At 39.3% G+C, this 25,762-nt stretch overlaps 1 protein-coding gene and 1 long non-coding RNA gene across 3 annotated transcripts in view; one reads left to right on the plus strand and one right to left on the minus strand.

The window, feature by feature from the left end:
- The window catches only part of LOC148001262 (uncharacterized), a 206,613-nt gene that overhangs the window by 131,820 nt on the left and 49,031 nt on the right, over positions 1-25,762 (plus strand). The gene's annotated exons all lie outside the window — the stretch shown is intronic.
- Positions 1,364-15,462, minus strand: Oprpn (opiorphin prepropeptide). Of its 2 annotated transcripts, NM_133513.2 has the most exon segments (4): positions 1,364-2,113; positions 2,153-2,706; positions 14,319-14,387; positions 15,310-15,414. In NM_133513.2, coding segments are annotated over 3 exon segments (930 nt in total). In that variant the 5' UTR covers positions 14,373-14,387; positions 15,310-15,414; the 3' UTR covers positions 1,364-1,791.

Here is a 25,762-nt window from a genome sequence, read left to right on the forward strand (position 1 = left end):
TTTGGTCTTTCTTCTTCTTGGGTTTCCTATGATCTGTGAATTTTTCCTTAGGTATTCCAAACTTTTGGAATAATATCCACTTACCAGTGAGTGCATACCATGTGTGTTCCTTTGTGCCTGGGTTCCCTCACTCAGGATGATATTCTCTAGGTCAACCCATTTGATTGTGAATTTCATGAAGTCATTGTTTTTAATAGCTGAGTAGTACTCCATTGTGTAAATGTACCACATTTTCTGTATCCATTCCTCTGTTGAGGGACATGTGGGTTGTTTTCAGCTTCTGGCTATTACAATTAAGGCTGCTATGAACCTAGTGGAGCATGTGTCCTTGTTATATGTTGGAGCATCTTTTGGGCATATGCCCAGGAGTGGTATACCTGAGTCCTCAGGTAGGACTATGTCCCCCTGGAGTGTTGACACACCCAAGCTCACAGGTGAGACCACCACTAGGGCCCAATACTTATTCTTTTCTTATCTCTGAAGGCTTTGCAACTTCATAAGAACAACAATACGGATCAACCAGGTACTAAACCACTATCCCATAGGGTACACATGGATAGACTCATGGTTCCGGCTGCATATGTAGCAGAGGATGGCCTGTTGGGCATCAATGGGAGGAGAAGTCCTTGGTCCTGCCAAGGCTAGAACCCCCAGTTATAGGGAAATGTCAGGGAGGGGAGGTGGGAAGGGGTGGGTAGATGAGTGGGGGAACACCCTCGTAGAGGCAGGGGAAGGGGGTATGGAATAGGAGGTTAGGGGGTTTATGGATGGAAAACTGGGAAAGGGGATAACATTTGAAATGTAAATAAAAAGTATCCAATAAAAAAAAGAGAGAAAAAAGGATATCCTGGGCGTGTTATAGTAGGGTAGCTGTGTTCTGCAGCTGTCATATTGCCCTGATTTTTGATTGTGATCTTTTGAGGACCTTTAGCCATCTGGATGGCTTTGATTCCTGGATGTTCCTGTTGTAGTAGGTATTGGGAGAGGCATTGGCCTCTATGGTTATGGTGTGGCAGACTTATGACAGGTATTCTCGGGCTGTATGGTTCTGTATTTGCAGGTCTGTATGGTTCATGAGCCCTAGGTCTGATGGAGGTGGGCAGAGAGGTCACAGGAGATTGGGGGTCCACTTGGGTATAGCAGGCTGCTCAGAACAGCGTGGCATGATTAGAAGAGTCAGCAAGTAGGGAAGATGGGTGGGAAAGGGAAGGTTACCTGGATGGCTCAGGATCCATGTATGTGATGAAAGTGAGCAGAGAAGTGTGGGAAGAATGGAGGTCACTCTGGTATAGCAGTCTGCTCAGGGCAGCTCTGCTTTCTCCAGAGGACTCAGCAAGCAGGGAAGATGGGTCTCTCTGCTTATTTTACTTAATTTAATTTATTTACTTTTATATTCCCTTTGCCCCACCATGCCTAGGTACCTTACCAGCTTCATTGGAACAAGATTGAATGCCTTAATAGCTCTTGTATTTTTTTGTTTTTAGTTAAACTCATGCAACTTACAATAGATATATATGTAAACATCTGTGTATATAGACAGGTATTTTCAATCAAAGGCTCCCTGATTTCTTCTAGGAAGCCCATTTAGCAGTTGGTGGTAGATGGTAAAACACAGGATAACATGGTAGTCATCAGGACAAAAAGAGATGCATTTCATTGCTCAAATTGTTTTTATTTGTTTGATTTTCTAGTAAGATCAGGTTGATTTCTTTAAAATCATCATTGAGGCTTATTTATCCTAAGAGATAAAACTGTTCTGACAGTTTGGAGACCATCCCATCCCATCCTACTTTAACCAAAGTACATCTGAAGCCACTGAAGCATCTGTTGAAAAGGTGACAGAGTTGTAGTTTGGATGGTGGTACTTGATGTAGTAGTAGAGGAAGAGCTGTTAGCAGAGTTAGTTGATGTAGGTATGGCTGTTGAGGTGCTAGGCTTAGGTGTAGTAGGTATTTTTGTGGTCGGTGCTGGTGTGGTTGAATCTGTGGTAGGCTTGGTGGTCGGTGCTGGTGTGGTTGAATCTGTGGTAGGCTTGGTGGTCGGTGCTGGTGTGGTTGAATCTGTGGTAGGCTTGGTGGTCGGTGCTGGTGTGGTTGAATCTGTGGTAGGCTTGTTGGTCGGTGCTGGTGTGGTTGAATCTGTGGTAGGCTTGGTGGTCGGTGCTGGTGTGGTTGAATCTGTGGTAGGCTTGTTGGTCGGTGCTGGTGTGGTTGAATCTGTGGTAGGCTTGGTGGTCGGTGCTGGTGTGGTTGAATCTGTGGTAGGCTTGGTGGTCGGTGCTGGTGTGGTTGAATCTGTGGTAGGCTTGGTGGTTGGTGCTGGTGTGGTTGAATCTGTGGTAGGCTTGTTGGTCGGTGCTGGTGTGGTTGAATCTGTGGTAGGCTTGGTGGTCTGTGCTGGTGTAGTGACTTTTGTTTCTATTTTGTCAGAGGTTAACTGTTTATTAGGAATGCATAGAAACATAGAATAATGGTAATGGAGCAGCCTCGCAGTATATCCTGGAGGGCAGACGCGTTGCCATGGAGTTTGAATTGGTAAAATTTGAGGTTTTTGAGCTTGCTGTTTCTGTGAAACATAGAAATAACGTGGATATTGACCATATCTTGGGTAAATAGAAAAGACTTGTGAATGTCGTCTGTGGTAAATGGGTTGCTGTAGCCTTTGGTATGGATGTGGTTTTGGCTGGAAGTGATGACTTTCTCCAGGCTGTGGAAATAAAAAGAAAAAGAAACTTTTAAATTCCATCATTTGAATTTCAAACCTTAGCACATATGGCTATGTTTGTATTAATTATTATTTCTATTGTATAAGTTAGAGGGATAAAGTATAATTCTATACAAGTATACAACATATAATGATCAACTAAGGATAGTTAACATTTCGTATTAAATATTTAAGGATATTTTGCTGAACTCAGTATATATATTTGCATTTATATGGTATATATTTGTGAAATATAGGCAATATCAGTACATGCATTGACCAAATGACAGTAATTATGTGTATATTTCTTATTATAATTTTGTGTTTGGAGACTTTGAGCACCTCATAAAATACATATATGGTTTTTATAAAATATAGTCACTGCTGTGCTGTAGAACATTAAAACTTATTATTTTATTATATATAACTATGTTTTGTCATTATTTTATTTTATTCAAAACCAACACATAGTAATTACATATATCTTAAAATTTATTTTTTTGAGATGGCAATTATGTCATTTTGCTCTTTCTTTTCTTCCCTCCAAATGCCTTCCAAAATGTACTTCCTTTCTCTCTTTCAAATTCATAAACTTTTTTCCCATTAATTGTTGTCTCTTTCCCTCTCTCTCTCTCTTTCCCTCTCTGTCTCTGTCTCTGTCTCTGTCTCTGTCTCTCTGTCTCTCTGTCTCTCTCTCTCTCTCTCTCTCTCTCTCTCACACACACACACACACACACACACACACACACACCCCTCACACACAGATACATCTGTATATAAATACATGAATGCAACCTGCAGTCTGTCCAATATTACTTGCATACACAGGACTAATCAATAAAAATATCTTCAAAACTTTCACAGATTCGCCAAGACTTAATATGCTATTTACCATGTGATAATTTATAGAAGAAATCAAAAGAGAAATGTTTCTTGAAAAAAGTGAAAATAGAAACCACAAGCTAATCAGACTTTATAATGATGTGTATCACACCAAGGCACACCAAGAAAGGACCAAGAAATGCAAGAGGATACTGAACCCATTAGTAGAAGGCGATACATAAACATGAGGGTAGCCATAAACCCAACCTGGTCAATGAAACCGAAGGTTGTTTCTGTGACTGTAAACAAGGTTGACACACTGTTAACTACACTCATTGAGAAGAAAGTGAGAAGCCCCCAGTGAACAAAAGTCAGAGAGGAAGAAAACATTACAACTTATACCATAGAGATGAAGTGTCACTAGAAACTCATACTAACAGAAATCTTCTAATAAAAATAAATCTAGTGCCTGATGGCTTACTGTTTCTCTCAAAAATTTTAAGGAATAAATAATGTCAATTCTTCATAAATTATTCCAAAAACATTGAAAAGGAGTAAATTTGTTTAAAGTCATTCTGTGAGGGAAGTATATGCTGAGACAGAACCCAGTAAAGAACACCACAACTTGGCGAATACGGATGCAAGAACCCTCAATAAAAATACCAGCAAATTGCTTTAAATAAAAAAGCATGGTTGGAAATCATTTCAAATGAAAACAAACATTCCAGTGGGACGATCTGGAAATACTATTTATCAAACCATTGCAAAAATTCAGATGAAATCAGGGTTTTAATTTTTGAGTGAATGTGTTTTTATTACATTTATACCATTTATAACAAAGTGGGTATAAATAAGATATATTTCTAGTATCCAGGAAAAAGAGAAAAGAAGATATGAACCTTTCCTCACATTACCCTAAAATCATGTAAGAGATACAGTCTTACAGATTACAATACAAGCAAGGCAGATAGAGACTGACGGAGTGGTCAACCAATAACTGGCCCAACTTGAGACCCATCCCATAGAAACTACCGGAATTAATATCACTATTAATGATATTCAGTTATGCTTGCAGAGAAGAGTCTAGCATGACTGTCCTCAGAAGCTCCACCCAGCAGCTGACTCAGACAGATGCAGACACCCATAGCTAAATAGTGAGTAGAGCTTGGGGACTCTTATGGAAGAGTAAAAGGAAGGATTGCAGGAAATCCACAGGAAGACCAGCAGAGTTGGCTAGCCTGGACCCTTGGGGCTCTCAGAGACTGAACCACCAACCAAAGAACATATGCAGGCTGGACCTAGGCCTCTCTGCATATAAGTAGCAGATATGCATCTTGATCTTCATGTGGGTCCTAAACATCTGGAGGGAGGTTGGGGTGGAGTGGGAGTAGGGTTACAGCTGTCCCAAAGGCTGTTACCTGTCTGTGGGGTATATTCTAGCTGCGCTGCTTTGTCTGGCCTCAGTGGGAGAGGAATAGACTAGTCTCCCAGAGACTTGAAGTTCAGGGGATATCAAGGGTGGGCCTCCACTTAATAGCCCAGATATTAAATAAACCCATTCTTTAATTACTATACCCCTGAAAGGATAGGCTTATTAGAATACAATAAAAGTTGAATATTTGAGTTTTTAAAAATCGTTTATGAGAGAACAGTCCTAATATTGTAGGTGTTACACTTGATTGCTGAGTAAGATACTAGCTTACTTTTGATTATACAGTTAGTTCTGTTAAGTGGAGCTTTGACTGCCACTTCTATTACTATTATATATCTGTCTACATTCAAATACAACTATACCTTCTCTGGAACCTCAAAATTTGATAGTTTCTTAAAAATGATTCAATATGGTGTGCCCTTGAGGACTGAGATTTTTATCGAGTTTATTATTGTGATTAAAATATGTAGAGTAATGATGGATATGTGGTAGGAGCTCAAAACTAATGAATGAAGAATGAATGCATTTGTTTAAAATAACTTTAAGGGAATAGTTGTAAATGGAATTGTTTAAATTGTTTAATCATTTAGTATAGAATTTTCTATTATCTAACATTATTTTAACCTTTAATTAGGCATAAACCACAAAAGCTAGTTACTGATGCTTAGAATATTTTCTCACTAAATCTGAGAAGTTACTACAAGTAGTTTCTAGGTCAGATCATTACAAGAGCTCTTGGGTAATCAATCTTTGTATGAGTTCATGAGAGAGGATGAGGGATCTTAAATGCTGTGCATTGAGATACGGAGATACGGAATATAAGAATATGCATACCACTGAATGTTTATCCTTAAGGGATATTCATCCAGTTACCAGGTTGAATCAATTCAAAGTTTAATTGTGAACTTTCTAAAGCAAATTTTAAATTTCTCTGAAGTGAACATATCCTGTATTTTCACAATAAAATAAATTCTTAAGCCTTAAAAGAGCAACAAACTCATTTGAGAAGTCTTTGACAATGGCATTTATACTTTTCATTTTCTATTTTGATACATAACTATACCTGGTAAACTCTTAGAGCTGAAAGGCATTGACATGGGGAAAATAATGACAATACTTTAGTGACAGATTAGTGGGGCAAATTTCAAACTTTTCTGAAGTGTATTTGAAAATTCTGGTTTTAATCACCTTTAAGAAGATCTTAAATATGAGAAAATGTTTCTCCCTATGTGTGGCTTACACAAAGAGTTAAATTCAGAATTAGTCAACTGACTAAGTAGCAGCTAATGAAGAATATTTCCTCTCAAAATCTGCCTTTTTCAGAAATATTCACAAAATATATATTTTAAATATAATATGAATAGTATGTTATATACTCACTAAGTAAAACAAATTATTGAGCATAATTTTAATAAAATCTGTAGTATTTTGCATAAGATAAAGTGATATTCATATTTTAATGTCCCTAAACAAACTGAATTCCTAACTTCACCTACCTTCATTATTTTGATATTTTTGTATCATTTTCAAAGTATCTTATATTTGTAACTGACTTGATTTTAATACATAAATTATATTTCAGAATTAATTTTAAATGTTTTTTCTTGAATGCTGACTTAGTAGATCAACATGCTATATCTGGGGTTGGTTGTTAGCAACAGATATAGCACCATGATATATCTTTTTGGGTGAATATTATCTTTTCTTGATCCTAAGACTCATAGTCAAATGTTATATATTTAGAGGAGAGATCATCTCACAGTGTATGAGCTCAAGTGCAGGGACTAGAGAAACCTGAATTTCCTTAGCTTTCTTTCGTTTTTCTCTCCTTTCTTTCCAGTATTTGCTGGAGTCCTATTGCAACTCTCAGACATCTATCTATCTGTCAGTGAAACAGAGTTCTTTTATTCATGGCAATCTTATTATAGAGGGGAAAGTTAAAGTAAACATGAATTATAATATGTAAATAATGCTGTGAAAATGATGACATGGTATGAAGACAGTGAGTAGTGAGGCAGGTGTGATAACAAGGACTCTGAATAGGGAACCTGGAATAAGTAAAGGTCAGGAGCAAATGCAGATTGGTACTGAGAAAGAGAGCCTCAGACAGAGGTTATGAGCCAAAGACACTAAAGTGGTACTGGGGATGTAAATCCAGGAGTCACTGAAGCGTCTACTGTGAACAAACTTGAGTTGGTCAGTAATGAAGTATGAGAGTTAAGGTCAGTTGGGAAGACCATAGAACCATCTCTTTGTAGGGGTAAGGGCTTTCTGCATTACTTAAAGTACTAGAAGTCCATTAGAAGATCTCAGGCAAATTAGTGATTCAGTAAAATGTATGTTGTTAAAAGAACTTTTGTTGTAAAAAGAAATTACAGAAGGGAGCAGGATTGAAAGCACTAAATCAGATATGGTTGCAGAATAGGTGAGGAATTATGGCGTTTGGTTCAGATCTGTAACAGCAGGGTGGTCAGACACGGTTAGCATTACGTCATGGGTTGAAGATAGCATGTTCTGAAGTAGTGGGTCTGGAAAGGGATAGAGTGAAGGATGATTACAAGACTTTTTGACATATGTAACTAGATTTGTGGTTAAAGATAGAGAAGAAAATGATGTAGGGACAGTGACCTGGCTACTCTTGACATTTAAATTTCATAAAGAGGAGATATATCTGGACTAGCAGAAAAAAGAAATGTTCATTCATGTAGACAAAAAACAAACAGGCAGAAGAATGGAGTAAAACTGAAGAACTCGCATCACATAGGAGACAATGATCATATTAAATACCATTAGCTATCATTACCATGAAAAATGACAATCAACTGTTTGATAAGAGTGGTTTAATCCAAATTGTGTGAGCAAAGTCAGCCTGGGAAAGATTTAGGAGAAAGCAATAGAATAAGTGAAGATGTAGTTCTTTCCGGAAAGTCTATAACAGTTTGTAGAAGAGTGTAAGACTAGTGGAGAACCAGTCAGACATCAAGGTGATGTTATCATACATGCATGTGCTAATGGAAATAGCCAATAGAGAAAGGGGAACCTTGCAGCTTATAGGCTATATAGAGTGCATAACTGCAGGATGAAAATTTATGTGTGTGTGTAATGTTATTTTTGCAGTACTTGAGGGATTGCTCTTAGAATAGGGGTGATTATAGTTAGTTCTATGTATTGAGAGACAGGACATATGTGGGTAAGTAAAAACAAGTTAAAATCTTACTTTATGCTTGACAGATTATGAGAATTGGGGTAAGTTATTTAATCTCTGTGTTTTTGCTTTCTCACTTATAAAACAGGCTGTAACAGTATCTTAGGAGAGCTAATGACATTCAGTATCCAGCACACTGTTTGGCAATGCATATTGTCTAATGACCTAAATCTCACATTTGCAAACTCTAATGATGAGTGAAGTCAATGGTTCCTTTTCAGCAAAGTATTGGTTTTTTGAGTTCCTCATTACCTTATTATGAGTTTCTGTAGGCCTGGAATTGACAAGACTAAGGTGCGGGCCAGTTCTGACTTGCTTGTTTTGGTAAAGTTTCATGGTAACAGAGCTGTGTTCATTTTGAGCTTCATTGGCCCAGATGACCAGTTACTAGTGGGAGGACAGCCTACCTAGTTTTAGAATTTTATCAACTCTGGCCCTGGCTGCTGTTACAATCCATTAGTGTCTTCAAAGAGGCCATCAGCTCCCTGAAATCAGAGGTTGTGCTTATCTATTCTTTTCTGTGCTCCTGGTGTGCCTAAAAACTGGGATTAAGTAAATAAATGCTATTCAAATATTTTAGAAGTTTCTGTCTCCGTTTCTCTCACTAAGTATTCTGGTTGAAACCGAAGGTGCTCTAGATGAGGTTACATTTCTAAGGATGTGTACTGCATGCCTTTTCTCTTTTCCTACATCATATCTTTAATCACATGTCCATTTAATATTTGTCAACCTCATGTACAATGGCAAATGTGTCCCATCACATCTTGTAAACACTCCACATTCCCCTCCTGGATTGCAGATGTAGTTTATGGTCTGTTTTCCCATGCTTTATGAGGTGTTTAACTGTATGTCTTTCTGCCATTGGTAACAGTTGTTACACATCTGATGAGTAGTGGGTGATCAGTAAGTGTTCTGGGGTCAGTGAATTGCATGAGTCAGTGACAACCAGGTACTTCCCTTACTTTGTTTCAAAGTTCCAGTTCCTTTCTCACCAGAGAGATTTTAGGGGAACATTTTTACGAACCCTTAGGAAATCCTTCCTTTTCTCAATCTTATTTGGGATTTCAGGAACTGTATACTCAAGATTTTATGTTGCCAATAGCATCAGTATCAGGATTATCTAAGAGCCCAACGGAACCATTCTTGTAGCCTTGCACAAAATCTTCAGGGACTTTGAATGGTTGTCAGAGTTTTGTAAGTTCATAGAGTTTTTTATATAAAATAATTTTTTAAAGATTTATTTTTAATTATGAATGCTCTATCTGTATGTACACCTGCATGCTAAAAGAGGGCATCAGAATTCATTATAGATGGTTGTGAGCCACCATGTGGTTGCTTGGAATTTAACTCAGGACCTCTAGAAGAGCAGGCAGAGCTCTTAACCTCTGAGCCATCTCTCCAGGCCCTATATAAAATATTTTTATTAGCTCGTATTGAATTCACAGAATCTTGAGATGTATTGTATGGTCCAAGTTATTTAAGTATGTATAATTACTATAGTTCAGAATTCTAAGGGAATTCTAAGGGATTTATTTAATTAATTTATTTTTTTAGTTTCTTTTACAAATGCATATTATCATCCTTTTAATGGATGGTAAGTATACATTTATAGTCAAATTAATTAGAAAAACCCAGGTCCAAAAACTATAACATAATGCCTTATTGGTAGAGTTCTTGTTCAACATGGATAGGCTCATGAATTTAATTCTAATGAAGAATAAATAAAATGATAAAATATTTTAAAAATAAAATGTTAGGAATCAAGTGTGGTAGATCATGCTTATAATTTCAGCCCTGAGGGTGGAGGATCATAAAGAGTTAAGTGAAAGTCTGGACCCTAAGGGAATTAAAGTTAACCCTGGATAATTTGAAAGGAACCTGTCTCAAAATAAATAAACTAAAAAAAAAAAAAAACTATTCAATACAGGTCAAAGAACTCCAGGCAACTGTAAGTAATGCTGAGAACAGTAAAAATGGTTTTCCCATAGAATTCACACTCGTTGGATATCCAATACAAATGGTCAATCTTAACAACTGTAGATCCAAGTATTACAGAATGAGCAGCATATATTTATGTACTAATGAATACATATGAAAGAGTTGGGAGGAAGAAAATAGAAGGGGGAAATGAGAGTATGTTATAATCACAAAAATCTTAAAAATACTTCAAAATAAAGAAATAAAGAAACAAACCACAAACAAACAACAAACACTGGTTGTGTATGAAGTCCATGACCTATATCTCAGCATTTCAGATCTAGAGACAAGGTCAGGATTTAAGGTCATTTGTTACATAGCATTCAAGGTCAGTCTGGTGTTATATGTAACCTGTAACACACATAAAAACACCCACATCCAACAGCACGTCCCATATGCTGTCATATAACTTTGAGAATATAGGAACCCACAAAGAAATATGCCCCCACCAAGGGTACTTTTATATACATTTAATAAAGACTTTGGTGTTTTTCCCTCAGAGTTCCAGTGTAACAGAGTCTATAGGAACGTTCTCAGTTGGCGGCCTAGTACCTGCTGTGATAGGAACGTTCTCAGTTAGCGGCCTAGTACCTGCTGTGATAGGAACATTCTTAGTTAGTGGTCTAGTACCTGCTGTGATAGGAACGTTCTCAGTTGGCAGCCTAGTACCTGCTGTGATAGGAACGTTCTCAGTTGGCGGCCTAGTACCTGCTGTGATAGGAACGTTCTCAGTTGGCGGTCTAGTACCTGCTGTGATTCATATCTTTTTGCTAAGAAAGTAAGGATATTTTATGGAACATGAACATTTCAAGTTTCCGAATGCACTAAACGTCATCTGAAAATATTCAAAGTCACACATTCCTTCTGGGCGACCGTCCTTTGGGACTCCTTGCCAGGAAGTGCTACTGCTGTGTACTCCTCCCTACAGGACCTTAAAGAAAGCTCCGCTTTGTTGCCCGCTGATGACAGTGGTTCTGCCTCTGCCTTTTGTGTTTGTTACTTTTTGCTGTTTGTTTGTTTGTTTTCTTTCTTCCTGGACGTATGACAAGCAACCTTTCTCTGGAAGCCAGTAGAGTCACCTCATGAGAGCAAACCAGCACACATTCTTAGTTTAGAATCATCAGATAACTCAATCGCTAGCCACAGCAGCTAGCATCCTAATATAAGCCATTCTAAGTTAAATCCTCCGGTGGCGAATTCTGGTGGATCCGCCATCTAAACTGGGGCCCTCTATTTCAAAGCTACACGTTGTCCCCTCAATCTCTCCCTGTCCAAAAGCAAATCACTTTGTTCTGTCACCTCTCTTCCCCTCTCTCTGACCCAGAAGTCGGTTTGTTTTTTGTTTTTGTTTTTTTTATTTTTTTCAAGATAGGGTTTCTCTGTGAAGCCTTGACTGCCCTAGAACTCATTCTGTAGACCAGGCTGGCCTTGAACTCCTGGAGATCCATCACCTCTGCCTCCTGAGTGCTGGGGTTAAAATCCTGCGCCACCGCCACCACCCTGCTGGTTCTATTTATTCATTTTTAAGCATAGCTCATTCTATATTCTGTTTAATTATAGTTCCATGTTTATTTTTTCAGGCTTCTATTTCTTGTTCTTGGGACGAGAAATGGTCAGCATATTAGTGGTTAGAGAGTGCTGCAAACTGCGTTCTCTGTGCTAGAGATGGAGGATCTGGGTATGTGTGTAGCCACTGTCCATCTCCCGAGCACAGTGGGGACAGACCCCTCGTTAATCTTCGTGGTCTGCACCTTTATGTCAGGCTTTTACTCTGCCTCTGGATCACATATCGGTTCCTCTGTTTCTCACATTGTAGCAGATAGGAATCTGTAAGCTGTTGGTTAACTTCAGGAGCCAGTTCCATAGTGATTCAGTCACTCATTCTCTTATCTGATTTAGGCTAGTTCTGGTCCAGCTCTGTACCATCTATTATAGCATTTAAAATACCCAGCTTGCTAAGATTTTTTTTTTTGGTGAGGTTTACAATGACCCTATGTATCCATGGTACAATGCAAATATACAAATATGAACTGGATAAATCGTGTCTTATAAACATAACCGCTGATATTTAAATGTTCTAAATGCTAAGTTTAATTACACTCTTTTATCATGCTAAGAATTAAGATTTTTAGCTTATGACTTTCAGCTAACAGCTTTTCTTCACAGGGAAAAGATTTAGCTTAACAAGCATAGACGTCTGAGAACTTTCTCCTGAAGCAATGAATACAAGAGATTGCTGCTAGTGTGATTTTAAAAGTTATGTTTAGAGATTTTTATGTATCAAAGAATATTTTATTGTTATATGAAAAAGTTATTTTCTAAGTTGATACTTTTAAATACATTGAACCATTTACTTTTTAGGTAACAGTGTTCTATAATCTTTCAGACTAGAAAAACATAGTTTTAAGAAGCACTTGCCTGTAGCTTGGGTTTGCAGAGTTAAAGTACACAGTGACAGTGCTTTAAGGAAACCTGTCACTTCGTTAAAATCAAAATAATCAAAGATATACAGCTATGAAGACTTCTCAAAACTGATGCTCCATGCAAGGCTTCCTAGAAGTTGTCTACAACATGGGACAGAGAGTTGGTGAGAGAGGACAGTGCCACCATCTCCTTTTTAGACATCTGGAAGGCACTGTAGGGACACTCTCCTTCAGTGTGTCTTAGCTGCCCATTTACTTGTCTGTGGGAATTTGATTTGCATTCTATTAACATTTTGGAAGCTCAGATAAGATTTACTAATGCAACTTATATTTGAGGCATTGCTACCAAATGTAGTTTAGTTCAGCAGAATAAATCTGGCAATCATTCATTTAGATTTTTTTCATATGATGTATTACTTTTAGTTGAGTTATATTAAGAGGTCTCTTTATTTGTCTTATGAAGCTATGACTGTATAAGGACTTAATTTTGAGAAAATTTATTCAAGTAGTTTCAGATTCCAGCATACATAAGAAATTTATGCAATCTTGCTTCATTGTGAGGCTTAGTCTCTCAGGTCTGAGATAGGGTTCAGAGATGTATATTTTTAACAGTCAAGCAAGTGTTTCTGAGAGAGATGTCCTAATCCAGATAAAACATTTGTACAGCCATATAAATGTCACAGTAAGTTTCAAAACCTAATGCTACTTTGCTCATATGACTAGACTGCCACGACCTTTGTGTGTCAATTGTGTAATGTAGATGGATACTGGAATATTTCTCTTAGGTGGATAATATGAAGTAAAGACTCAATAAAGAGCTCCATTTTAAAGTCAACAATAGTGTTTCTGTTACAGCCCTAGGCTCAGTATACTGTATTGGTCAATAGTCGTAAGATGCCAAACAAACTCTCAGCCTTCAGATTCTGTCTTCTCTTCTCTACCATGCTCATGACAACATAAACTCAGGGCACTGTTCTCTGATTTGTATAATTCTGCTGATTTGTTTGGTTGTGTTCTTATTATGACCTTCCAATCATTCTACAGTATATGTTTTTAGTTTTTTTTTTTTTTGCAGAGTTTAACCCAAGCTTCAAAAGTTTGAATTAACATTGTTTATTAAGTGAATGATAGTGCTGAGGAGAAAGTCCCTTCAGTCAAGCACTTCACGTACTAAGTGAATGATTTTTGTTCCTATTTTTCAATTAAGTAAATTAATAGGAATGCTTCAACTATAACCAGCATATTTTCAGGTATCAGAGAGGCCCTTTAATTTTACTTATAACTATTCATGTTACAAACTATTGAGATAATCATTAACTTGTATAAGTACTGCATGCTACCCTTTCAGGAAATTTATTATGTAAGTTCAGTTATCTATATTACCATTATCCTAGTCTCAAAACACCCAGAAAACATGACTTGCACTATTTAAAAATAAAAAGGAGGTATTTCTAGGTAAGTGCTAGAGAGCTCCTTCCAAATCTACTCGGCCTATCTTGCTTATTTATGCTCAGCTCTTTCCTTCTTTGATAGTCACTGGCCTCACAATTTGTAAACATGCATGAAACAGAAAGATAAATCAAAGCAAGTCTATAGTGAGCAGGAGCCTAACACCATGTTTTAAGTGATAAAGGCTATTGCTAGTAAAAAAAACAAGACAGACAAACAAACAAAAAACAAGAACAAAAATACAAGAAGTCTTTTGAAGTTTTGACAATAAGTGAATCAAGGATATTGGCTACTGGGGGGAACTTACCGTAAAATATGAAAGAAGAGCCAACAGGCCCAAGATGAAAGTTTCCCTTTTCATTTCTTAATGTTGCTCCTGAAAGAAGGTCAGTGATTGACCACAGTTAGTCAAGTCAGTCAACAGCATGTTCCTTAGTTTAAAATGAAAACTTGGAAGGAATTCTGACTGTGGTCAGGTAACATGACGAACAAATGCTGCTACCACATTTAGTGAGGCACAGGATTTTTAGAGAAGATAACCATGTGTGCATGCAGCCTAGGTATTGCCAGTGTGGATAGGTTATTGTGAAAATAATATTTTGGTAAAATTATTGAGGTATTATCATCACCACTTTCATTACTCATATCAGTCTACTGAATGATTACTGCTTTCATAAGCCTTCCTTTCAAGTGATTCTCAAAAGCCAATTGTGGCTAATCAGCATGTGAATTGGCTGTCAAAGTTTGGACTTTTAAACTGACAATAACTCTACAACGTATCCTAGTATTGTGGAAATGATTCTGGGAATGCAAAGCTCAACTATGAATATTATGTTGACAAGGGGTCTTGGGGTCTTTGTGCCCTCTTTAAGTATAGGAAGAGTTGTTTACAGATGCAGCAGCTGTTATCCTCTCTGTACACTGCTAATGTGCTGTCTTAAAATTAGCTCAAGAATATGTAATAAATGTAACTCAAACAGGAAAGGCAGCAATGCCAATCTACATTTATGGCTATCTTCAAAGGACGTCTACTCATGTTTTACTGTAGAGACCATCAAAATACATCAGCTGGGAAATCAACAGATTGCAAAAGTTGGGTGCACATTGTGCAGTGTGCCAGGTCTTCATATCCCTTCTCCCTCATTACTTATTAAAGTTCAGTGTGCTCTACCACCTAAAATGCTTTGTCCTTGTGGCTCTTTCTCTTAAAAGTCACAAGAATGATATGCTTCATACTAAGGGCAAAACTCAGAACTGTGAAGTCATAAAACCTTATATATTTATGAACAAGTACTCACCTTGGTGGGAGATTCTCCTTTGGAACAATCAACTGTTGCTTCAGCTTACTTTTGCCAAATATTCAGTTTTGGTAGCTACGGTTGAAAATTCGAGAAGAAAGAGAACTTTCATAGAACACATCCTTTCTTAAATACTGTTCTCTGATTCCTAGTAAAGGGACAGTAAGATTGACAGAAGATAAGATGGATTGATAATGTTTACTGAAACAAAGAAGTGATAGTCACAGCTTTCACCTTGGCAACTCCACCCACGGCACTGTGACCCAAGTACTGTCCAACAGGTTGGAGCTGACAGGGTTGAGGGTTCATATGTAGATGCATATCCTCATTATGTGTGTGTGGGGTATTTATAATATTTCATTCTCAAGCCTTATCCCAGAAGAATTTGAGAAAATACCTTTTATAAAGAGCCCAAGTGTTACAAGCTAAATTTTTATTAGTGATATATTCATGTTGTTGAGCTTAGAGCTTCCACATGGCTAGAATTATGCATTAGAACTGACATATTAACAACATGGGTTGTTTTATTTGTGAAGACATTTATTTTGTGGGAAGGATTTTGAGAATGGGAAAAATGCTTTGAAACAGCAGAAAGACTGGTTGTGGGAGATGAAAAAAAAAATCAGGGAAAGACACATTATTAACTTTCATTTTATATTTCATTCCTAGAGGCATAATTTTATTTAAAGGTACTATGCATACCCATTTGAGTCACTGAAATGGATAACATGGGGATTACTGTACACATTTTTTTCTGTAGCTCATGACAGCTGGACTTTTAAGCATAATAAATATATTTTAGGTTCTAAAAACACTTGCTATTTTCATTATCCAAAACAAGATGAATGGATACAATGTACACTAGCCTAAAAATGAGGGTAATTACAGAAAATTTGCCTAATCCAATTTAAATTTACATTTAGAGATCATAGCATTTTACACAATTTTATGTTTAAAATAAATCCAGGTGCTAAAGGGAGGTAACCATATCTAATGCAATCTGCTCATTTGGGAGAAAATCCCCTTTTGCTGAATGTTAGACTTCATTCTCCAATAGCTTAAATCTGTTAGACCCACCAGGTGATAGAGTATACTAACAACTCGTGAAGGGTTAGCTCATGTGACCTTGTAACCACCTCTTTAAAATTATGGAATCATAGGAAACATTGGTCTTTGGGCCACCACATTTCCCCTGACCTGCTGGAGCGTTGCTAGTGGGAAATGTAGCATCTGGAACTCCAGCATAGTTGCTGGCTTGCAGATTGTTTTGCACAACCTGTTGTCCATTTTCATGACCTTCTAAGCCAACCATGGGGATGTTCTGAACAGCGTGTTCTCTAGTAACATGGCCATTTTATTAAAAAGATAAACAGCCCGTCTTTGTGCTTGGTCTAGAAATTGTTTTGCTGCCTGGATACATTTTTTGCCAAATGTTTTAAAGTGACTTATGTTTGTATGGATCACTGATTGTGGAGGACAGAAGGATGCAGGCTGTCAAATTGAAATAATTGCTTCATGGGTCACAGGAAACAAAAGATTAGAATGTCGGAAGCAGTCAGAACCACACTTTTATTAAAAAACAAAGGCCATTACTTCTCAAGAGTAATTTCTTAAAAAATTGACTATGAAAGACTAGACTAGATAAATTCTCATACAATGTTTAAAGTCTTTTGTCACAGGAAATTCAAGTTGTTGATAATGTCTTACTGCTATTAGTGAATTTGATCAGTTAGTAGATATTTTTTTCCCTAATAAATCTGGATCAACATCAAGTGAAACTTGATTCTCTGAGAAAAATTTTACCAATTAATTTAACAGAGCTGTGATTACTGACAGCTAACAAGAATAATATCATAGAATGAGTGTTGGGAAGGGTCGTTAAACCAGGTCCTTTCAGCTGTACATAATTCTGTCCCAGCTGTATGTGGTCTTCTTGGGAAGTGCTAAAGTTGAAGGGAAGGTACACTTTTTTCTTTTTGACACACTGTTTTGTATAAAATTTGTGCTTGAGAGTTGTGCCATCTAATTATCAAAAAATAAAAAAAATGAAAAGATCTAATAATACTTTAAGGAACTTTATAATTTTGAGTTGAGCTTCATTCATAGCAATTCTGGGGTGCATGAAGTAGCTTGAATGCTGGTTGGATATGCTGAGGTGGGGTAAAAGCAGAAGGGAGGACTCTATCCATACAGCTTTCTGGTGGTTGCTTCAGTGAGGCAGCTAGAATGAGTTGGAATGGCTTCTTTAGTTTGTTGTTGGCCGTTCATGTCTCCCTAGGAGTAGGCATGAAACAAGCAGTATGGAAGTTACTGATCAATTATTGCTTTTCTGTTTTAGGAGCAGCTTCTCCACCTTTTGTCTGTGTTTGCTTTATGATATTGGAGAGGAGGTAAGGCCCCAGCACAATTAAGTGTACTAATTAATTTTTCAGTTATGATGATATACCAAACACCAAGGAGCTGTCAGAAAATAATACAGAGATATTTCAGAGTATCTTTCTTCCCCCTCCCTGTCTCCCTTTGAAAAATTATTTTCTTTGATCAATATTTTCCTGACTTTAGGAATTTACTAAGGTCTTTGAAGTTGTTTACTAGAAATTTCTGTAAGCATTATTTGATATATACTCACAAAGGATTTTCTGGACAGTTAAAGATTCCATTGGCACTCAATCAGTGTGATTCCTCAAACTGCTATTGTAGTTTTTGGGCATATGGGAGAAATTCTGAAGCCACATCTGACGTCGTTTGCTACATCTGCAGCTGGGAGTGATAGCTGACATCCCAGTCGACATAGCCTCACAATGCTTCCGTCATGAATTGAACGTTACAAAGCAGCATTGAGAATCAGGGAAACAGGAATATCTGACAGAGACCTAGGTGAAATCAGTTTTCATCTTTGTGAATAGACTCAAGAAATTCCTGTGTACTTTGATTTTGTAATGAGGTAGAGGAATGGGTACATACCATGAGATCTTATTTGTGAAAGTCCATTCTACCATTGAGGAAATTTTTATCTGTATTTGAAAGTTGTGTATTTAATTTGTCCAATTAAAATAATGGCTGACTGGTAATTTTGCTTTTGAGCTCCCATGATACAAAAAACAGAATCTTAACTACAGAAGGTGGCAGGGATAGTAGTATATCAGTTTGCTTAAACTGGTGGTTTTCCACAGGAGTATTTGTCTACCTGGGCAAGAGACAGAGAGGGCAGATGGGGGAGGGGGTTGTATTGTGTGTTTTGTTTCAAGAATTTGAGTACTGACTTTGGATCAGCTTGAGTGAACGTGTAGCCTATCTTTAATGAGGAGTTTGTATTAAGTTTGTTTATTTGTCTGAGCCTCACTTAAGAAAAAATAATATGACTTGTAAAATGGTTGATACATCTAATAAATTCATATCAATCTAGAAATCTGTCATTTTTATCTTTTACTTTTTGTATGCTTATTATCTAATCACTTTTAAACAGAGAACAGTCTTCTAATAGCTGGTAGTTGTTGCTATCAAATGCTATACTCAATTTGTGATTTTATTATTATTATTATGAAATATTTATTAAGTGCTGTCTCTAAGTACATGCTTCTCAGCATGAGCTTAGAGGCAGAAAATGACAGCAGGTGATCTACAAATAGTAATGAGAGATAGAAAACCAAGAGTCCAGCATTAGGTGAGATTTACAAAGGTATTTAATAGTGGGATCAGGAGGACAGTTTAGAAATTTAGGAACCTCCTCAGAGAACAAGATCTTAAAGTCTCAAATTGGACAGAAAAGAAGTTGGCAGACTATTTGTAAATATGGGAGCAGCCACACAACATGGCTAGTTCCAGCCACACTAAAGGTGATAGTTAAACCCTGAAATGGAGTAGGGGGTAAATGTGGGAGCTGACGTGAGGGACGTGGTCAGAACAGTACAGGAAGAGGACAAAGGGAACTTGCTGAGACTTTGCTATAGATGGTGATTTTTGACTTAGATGAGGAAATAGAAGTGATAAATGATCATTAAAGAAGAGAAATTAGTAAATGGTAGCAAAACCAGGTTCTAGATGTGGCTTAAGATATCAAACAAAATATGCCATACACTTGAGGAGTTAGATACTAAATTTTTATATTGGATAATTTTTAAATTTACATTTCAAATGTTATTCCCTTTCCAGGTTTCCTGGACACAAGTTCCCTATTCCATTCCCTTCCCCTCCTTCTATAAGGGTGTTATCCTCCCCATCCTACCCCCTTTCCCACCCCTGGACATTCTCCTACACTGGGGGTACAGCCTTGGCAGGATCAAGGGCTTCTCCTTCCATTGGTGCCCAACAAGGCCATCCTCTGCTACATATTACATATGCAGTTGGAGCGATGGGTCAGTTCATGTGTGTGTGTGTGTGTGTGTGTGTGTGTGTGTGTGTGTATGTGTGTGTGTGTGTGTGTGTGTATATATATAGTCTTTGGGTAGTGATTTAGTCCCTTTGAGCTCTGGTTGGTTATCATTGTTGTTCTTATGGGGTTGTAAGCCCCTTCAGCTCTTTCAGTCCTTTCTCTCATTCTTCCAATGGTGCTCTCATTCTCAGTTCTGTGGTTTGCTGCTAGTATTTGCTTCTGTATTTGACATGCTCTGGCTGTGTCTCTTAGGAGACAGCTATATCTGGCTCCTGTTAGCATGCACTTCTTAGCTTCATCAATCTTATCTAGCTTTGGTGGCTGTATATATATGGCACACATTGGGGCAGGCTCTGAATGGCCGTCTCTGCTCCAAACTTTTCCACTATATCCCCTCCTATAAATATTTTTGTTCCCCCTTTTAAGAAGGAGTGAAGTATACACACTTTGGTCATACTTCTTCTTGAGCTTCATGTGGTCTGTGAATGGTATTTTGGGTAATTTGAGCTTTTGGGCTAATATCCACTAATCAGTGAGTGCATACCATCTGTGTTTTTCTGTGATTGGGTTACCTCCCTCAGGATGATATTTTCCAGTTCAATCCATTTGCCTATGAATTTCATGAAGTCATTGTTTTTGATAGCTAACTAGTAGATGTACTATATTTTCTGTATCCATTCCTCTGTTGAAGGGCATCTGGGTTCTTTCCAGCTTCTGTCTATTATAAATAAGGCTGCTAGGAACATAGTGGAGCACGTGTCTTTGTTATATGTTGGGGCATCTTTTGGGTATTTTCCCAGGAGAGGTATAGCTGGGTCCTCAAGTAGTGCAATGTCCAATTTTCTGAGGGAACCTCCAGACTCCAGAGTTGTTGTACCAGTTTGCAATCCCACCAACAATGGAGGAGTGTTCCTCTTTCTCCACATCCTCGCCAGCATCTGCTGTCACCTGAGATTTTGATCTTAGCCATTCTCACTGGTGTGAGGTGGAATCTCAGAGTCGTTTGATTTGCATTTCCCTGATGACTAAGGATGTTGTTCCCCATTTTTATTAATCATTTTATTTGTTTAGATTTCAAATGATATCCCCTTTCCCAGTTTCCCATCTGAAAACCCCCCATCTCATCCCTCCTCCCCTTTACCTCTATGAGGGTGCTCCTCCACCTACTTAACTACTCCTGCCTCACCACCGATATAGCAAACCCTTACAAGAGGGTGTTAAGCCTCCACAGGACTAAGGGTGTCCCCTTCCATTGATGTCAGATTTTAGGGTTGTTGGGCCTACATCCACTCTGACACTGGGCACAGTCGCTTTTGGGGAGGCAGAACACAGGGAGTTTCACTCTGTTTCTGTCTGTTAACACTGCTGGGGTTGGAGATGGGGTTGGGCTGTAAGGAAGTGCTGAGGCTCTGTTCCAGGGTGGGAAAGTCAAAGCTGGCCCAGGGGTTCCCAGGCCTGTGACAAGGTCTGGGCATAGAGTTCTCAGGCTCTTGGATATTAGGGCAAAACTCCAGCCCAGGGCTGGAGGGAAGGGGAACTTTGGCTAGTCCCAGCAGGGAGAGTCCTTGGCTTGACAGAAGGATGCCTGGTGGCAGTTGTGCCTGGGAGTGCAGAGAGGCCTTTTACAGGAGACTGCAGTTCAGTAGGTGAAGGCCTTCTCCATGGCTCCCCATGGCAGGTCTTGATGAAAAGAGGCAGCCCATGGTTCCAAAGAGTTTATTACAGTCATGGTGGAAAATGAATTTGTAAAGCCATACCCCACTTCTCAGCGTGGGTCTGAGATTAAATACCTCTGCAGGGAGGAATGACTGGGAAGGAAAGTTTATTGGCTAAGCCTTCCAGGTCTCTAGATACTCTGTCTTGAGCCGACTTGAACACAGGTCACATCTCTTTTTTTATTGTCTTGGTCTAAGATGTTAGGGATGCCTTATATACATGAGGAAAGGCTTGGGCTGTTGGCCTTATGTGAGTGATGGCCACAAATCTCTCTATGGGGGAACAGCTACTTGACAGGGGCCTGGTACTTGGGGCAAGCAAAGTTCATATTACCCCTTCAGGGTCTCCAGTGCTTCAAACCTTTAGCTGGACCTTACCAGGCTTCCAATGGTCCACTTCCCTGCAACATATAAGGTCATCCTCTGCTACATATATAGCTGGAGCCGTGAATCCCACCGTATTTATTCTTTGATTGGTGGTTTAGTCCCTGGGAGCTCTGGGGAGATCTGATTGGTTGATATTGTTGTTCTTCCTATGAGGTTGCAATACCCTTCAACTCCTTCAGTCCTTCCCCTAACTCCTCCATTGAGATTCCTATGCTCAGTCTGATGGTTAGCTGTGAGTATCTGCATCTGTATTAGTCAGGTGCTGGCAGAACTTCCCAGGAAACAGCCATACCAGGCTCCTGCCAGCAAGTGCTTCTTGGTATCAGCAATAGCGTCTGCTTTTGGTAGCTGCAGATGGGATGGAACCCTAGGTGAGGCAGTCTCTGGATGGCATTTCCTTTAGTCTCTGTATTTTGTCTCTATATTTCCTTTAGACAGGAGCAATTTGGGGTTAACAATTTTGAGATAGGTGTGAGCCTATCTACTGGAGGTGGTCTCTATAGACTCTCTCTTCCCTTTGTTGGGTATTTTAGATAATGTCATCCCCACTAGGTCCTGGGAGCCTACATGGCCCTTGCATCTGGGACATTCTAGTGACTACTGCCAGGTGTCCATCCCCTACTGCTACATATTTCTATTCAATATCCTGACTGTCTGTACTTCTTTTCTGTTCCTTCACATACCTGATACTGCCCCTCTTTTTCCTCCCCATTCTCCTCTCTCTCTCTCTCTCTCTCTCTCTCTCTCTTTCTCTCTCTCTCTCCCATGTCCCTTCTTCCATCTACCTCCTGAGGTTATTTTTTTCCCCCTTCTTGGGGTAATGAAGCATCCACACCCTGGTCTTCTTTCCTCCTTTGTTGTTTATGGTCTGTGAGTTGTATCATGGGCATTGTGGGATTTTGGGCTAATATCCACTTATCAGTGAGTGCACACCATGTGTGATTTTTGTGATTGGGTTACCTCACTCAGGATGATATTTTCTAGTTTCATCCATTTGCCTATGAATTTCATGAAGTCATTGATTTTAATAGTTGAGTAGTACTCCATTGTGTAGATGTACCACATTTTCTGTATCCATTCCTCTGTTGAAGGGCATCTGGGTTCTTTCCAGCTTCTGGCTATTATAAATAAGGCTGCTATGAATATAGTATACCATGTGTCCTTGTTATATGTTGGAGCATCTTTTGGGTATATGGCCAGTAGGGGAATTGCTGTGTCCTCAGGTAGTACTATGTCCAATTTTCTGAGGAACATCCAGGCTGATTCCAGAATGGTTGTACCAGTCTGCAATCCCACCAACAGTGGTGGAGTGTTCCTCTTTCTCCACATCCTGACCAGCATCTGCTGTCGCTGGAGTTTTTGATCTTAACCATTCTGACTGGTGTGAGGTGGAATCTCAGGGTTGTTTGATTTGAATGTACCTTATGACTAGAGATGTTGAACATTTTTTTTCTTTTTTATATTTTTATTTATTTACTTATTTATTTATTTTTGTTCTTTTTTTCGGAGCTGGGGACCGAACCCAGGGCCTTGGGCTTCCTAGGCAAGGGCTTTACCACTGAGCTAAATCCCCAAGCCCCCCCTTTTTTTATTAACTTGAGTATTTCTTATTTACATTTCGAGTGTTATTCCCTTTCCCGGTTTCCGGGCCAACATCCCCCTAACCCCCACTCCCCTTCTTTATGGGTGTTCCCCTCCCCATCTTCCCCCCATTGCCACCCTCCCCCCAACAATCACGTTCACTGGGGGTTCAGTCTTAGCAGGACCCAGGGCTTCCCCTTACACTGGTGATCTTACTAGGATATTCAATGCTACCTATGAGGTCAGAGTCCAGGGTCAGTCCATGTTTAGTCTTTAGGTAGTCCCTGGAAGCTCTGGTTGCTTGGCATTGTTGTTCATATGGGGTCTCAATCCCCTTCAAGCTCTTCCAGTTCTTTCTCTGATTCCTTCAACGGGGGTCCTGTTCTCAGTTCAGTGGTTTGCTACTGGCATTCGCCTCTGTGTTTGCTGTATTCTGGCTGTGTCTCTCAGGAGAGATCTACATCCGACTCCTGTCTGCCTGCACTTCTTTGCTTCATCCATCTTGTCTAATTGGGTGGCTGTATATGTATGGGCCACATGTGGGGCAGGCTCTGAATGGGTGTTCCTTCTGTGTCTGTTTTAATCTTTGCCTCTCTATTCCCTGCCAAGGGTATTCTTGTTCCCCTTTTAAAGAAGGAGTGAAGCATTCACATTTTGATCATCCGTCTTGAGTTTCATGTATTCTAGGCATCTAGGGTAATTCAAGCATTTGGGCTAATATCCACTTATCAATGAGTGTATACCATGTGTGTTTTTCTGTGATTGGGTTACCTCATTCACGATGATATTTTCCAGTTACATCCATTTGACTATGAATTTCATAAAGTCATTGTTTTTGATAGCTGAGTAATATTCCATTGTGTAGATGTACCACATTTTCTGTATCCATTCCTCTGTTGAAGGGCATCTGATTTCTTTCCAGCTTCTGGCTATTATAAGTAAGGCTGCTGTGAACATAGTGGAGCATGTGTCTTTGTGTTATGTTGGGGCATCTTTTGGGTATTTTCCCATGAGAGGTATAGCTGGGTCCTCAGGCAGTTCAATGTCCAATTTTCTGAGGAACCTCCAGACTGATTTCCAGAATGGTTGTACCAGTCTGCAATCCCACCAACAATGGAGGAGTGTTCCTCTTTCTCCACACCCTCGCCAGCATTTGCTGTCACCTGAGTTTTTGATCTGAGCCATTCTCACTGGTGTGAGGTGAAATCTCAGGGTTGTTTTGATTTGCATTTCCCTTATCACTAAAGATGTTCTGCATTTCTTTAGATGTTTCTCAGCCATTTGGCATTCCTCAGCTGTGAATTCACTTTTTAGCTCTGAACCCCATTTTTTTTATTAACTTGAGTATTTCTTATTTAAATTTCGAGTGTTATTCCTTTTCCCGGTTTCCAGGCAATCATCCCCCTAATCCCTACCCCTCCCCTTCGTTATGGGTGTTCCCCTCCCCATCCTCCCCCCATTGCCGCCCTCTCCCCAACAAACACGTTCCTTGGGAGTTCAGTCTTAGCAGGACCAAGGGCTTCCCCTTCCACTGGTGCTCTTACTAGGATATTCATTGCTACCTATGAGGTCAGAGTCCAGAGTCCAGGGTCAGTCCATGTATAGTCTTTAGGTAGTGGCTTAGTCCCTGGAAGCTCTGGTTGCTTGGCATTGTTGTTCATATGGGGTCTCGAGCTCCTCCAAGCTCTTCGAGTTCTTTCTCTGATTCCTTCAACGGGGGTCCTATTCTCAGTTCAGTGGTTTGCTGCTCTCATTCGCCTCTGTATTTGCTGTATTCTGGCTGTGTCTCTCAGGAGAGATCTACATCCGGCTCCTGTCGGTCTGCACTTCTTAGCTTCATCCATCTTGCCTAATTGGATGGCTGTATATGTATGGGCCACATGTGGGGCAGGCTCTGAATGGGTGTTCCTTCTGTGTCTGTTTTAATCTTTGCCTCTCTATTCCCTGCCAAGGGTATTCTTGTTTCCCCCCCCCCTTTTTTTAAATTTTTTTATTCACTTGAGTATTTCTTATATACATTTCGAATGTTATTCCCTTTCCCGGTTTCTGGGCAAAAATTGCCCTCCTCCCTCCCCTTCTTTATGGGCGTTCCCTTCCCCAATCCTCCCCCCCTTGCTGCCCTCCCCCCAACAATCTAGTTCACTGGGGATTCAGTCTTAGCAGGACCTAGGGCTTCCCCTTCCACTGGTGCTCTTACTAGGATATTTATTGCTACCTATGAGGTCAGAGTCCAGGGTCAGTCCATGTTTAGTCTTTAGGTAGTGGCTTAGTCCCTGGAAGCTCTGGTTGCTTGGCATTGTTGTACCTATGGGGTCTCAAGCCCCTTCAAGCTCTTCCAGTTCTTTCTCTGATTCCTTCAACGGGGGTCCTATTCTCAGTTCAGTGGTTTGCTGCTGGC

The sequence above is a fragment of the Rattus norvegicus genome, chromosome 14, assembly GCF_021556685.1.
Source record: "Rattus norvegicus strain SHRSP/BbbUtx chromosome 14, alternate assembly SHRSP_T2T, whole genome shotgun sequence".
NCBI classification, from domain to species: domain Eukaryota; kingdom Metazoa; phylum Chordata; class Mammalia; order Rodentia; family Muridae; genus Rattus; species Rattus norvegicus.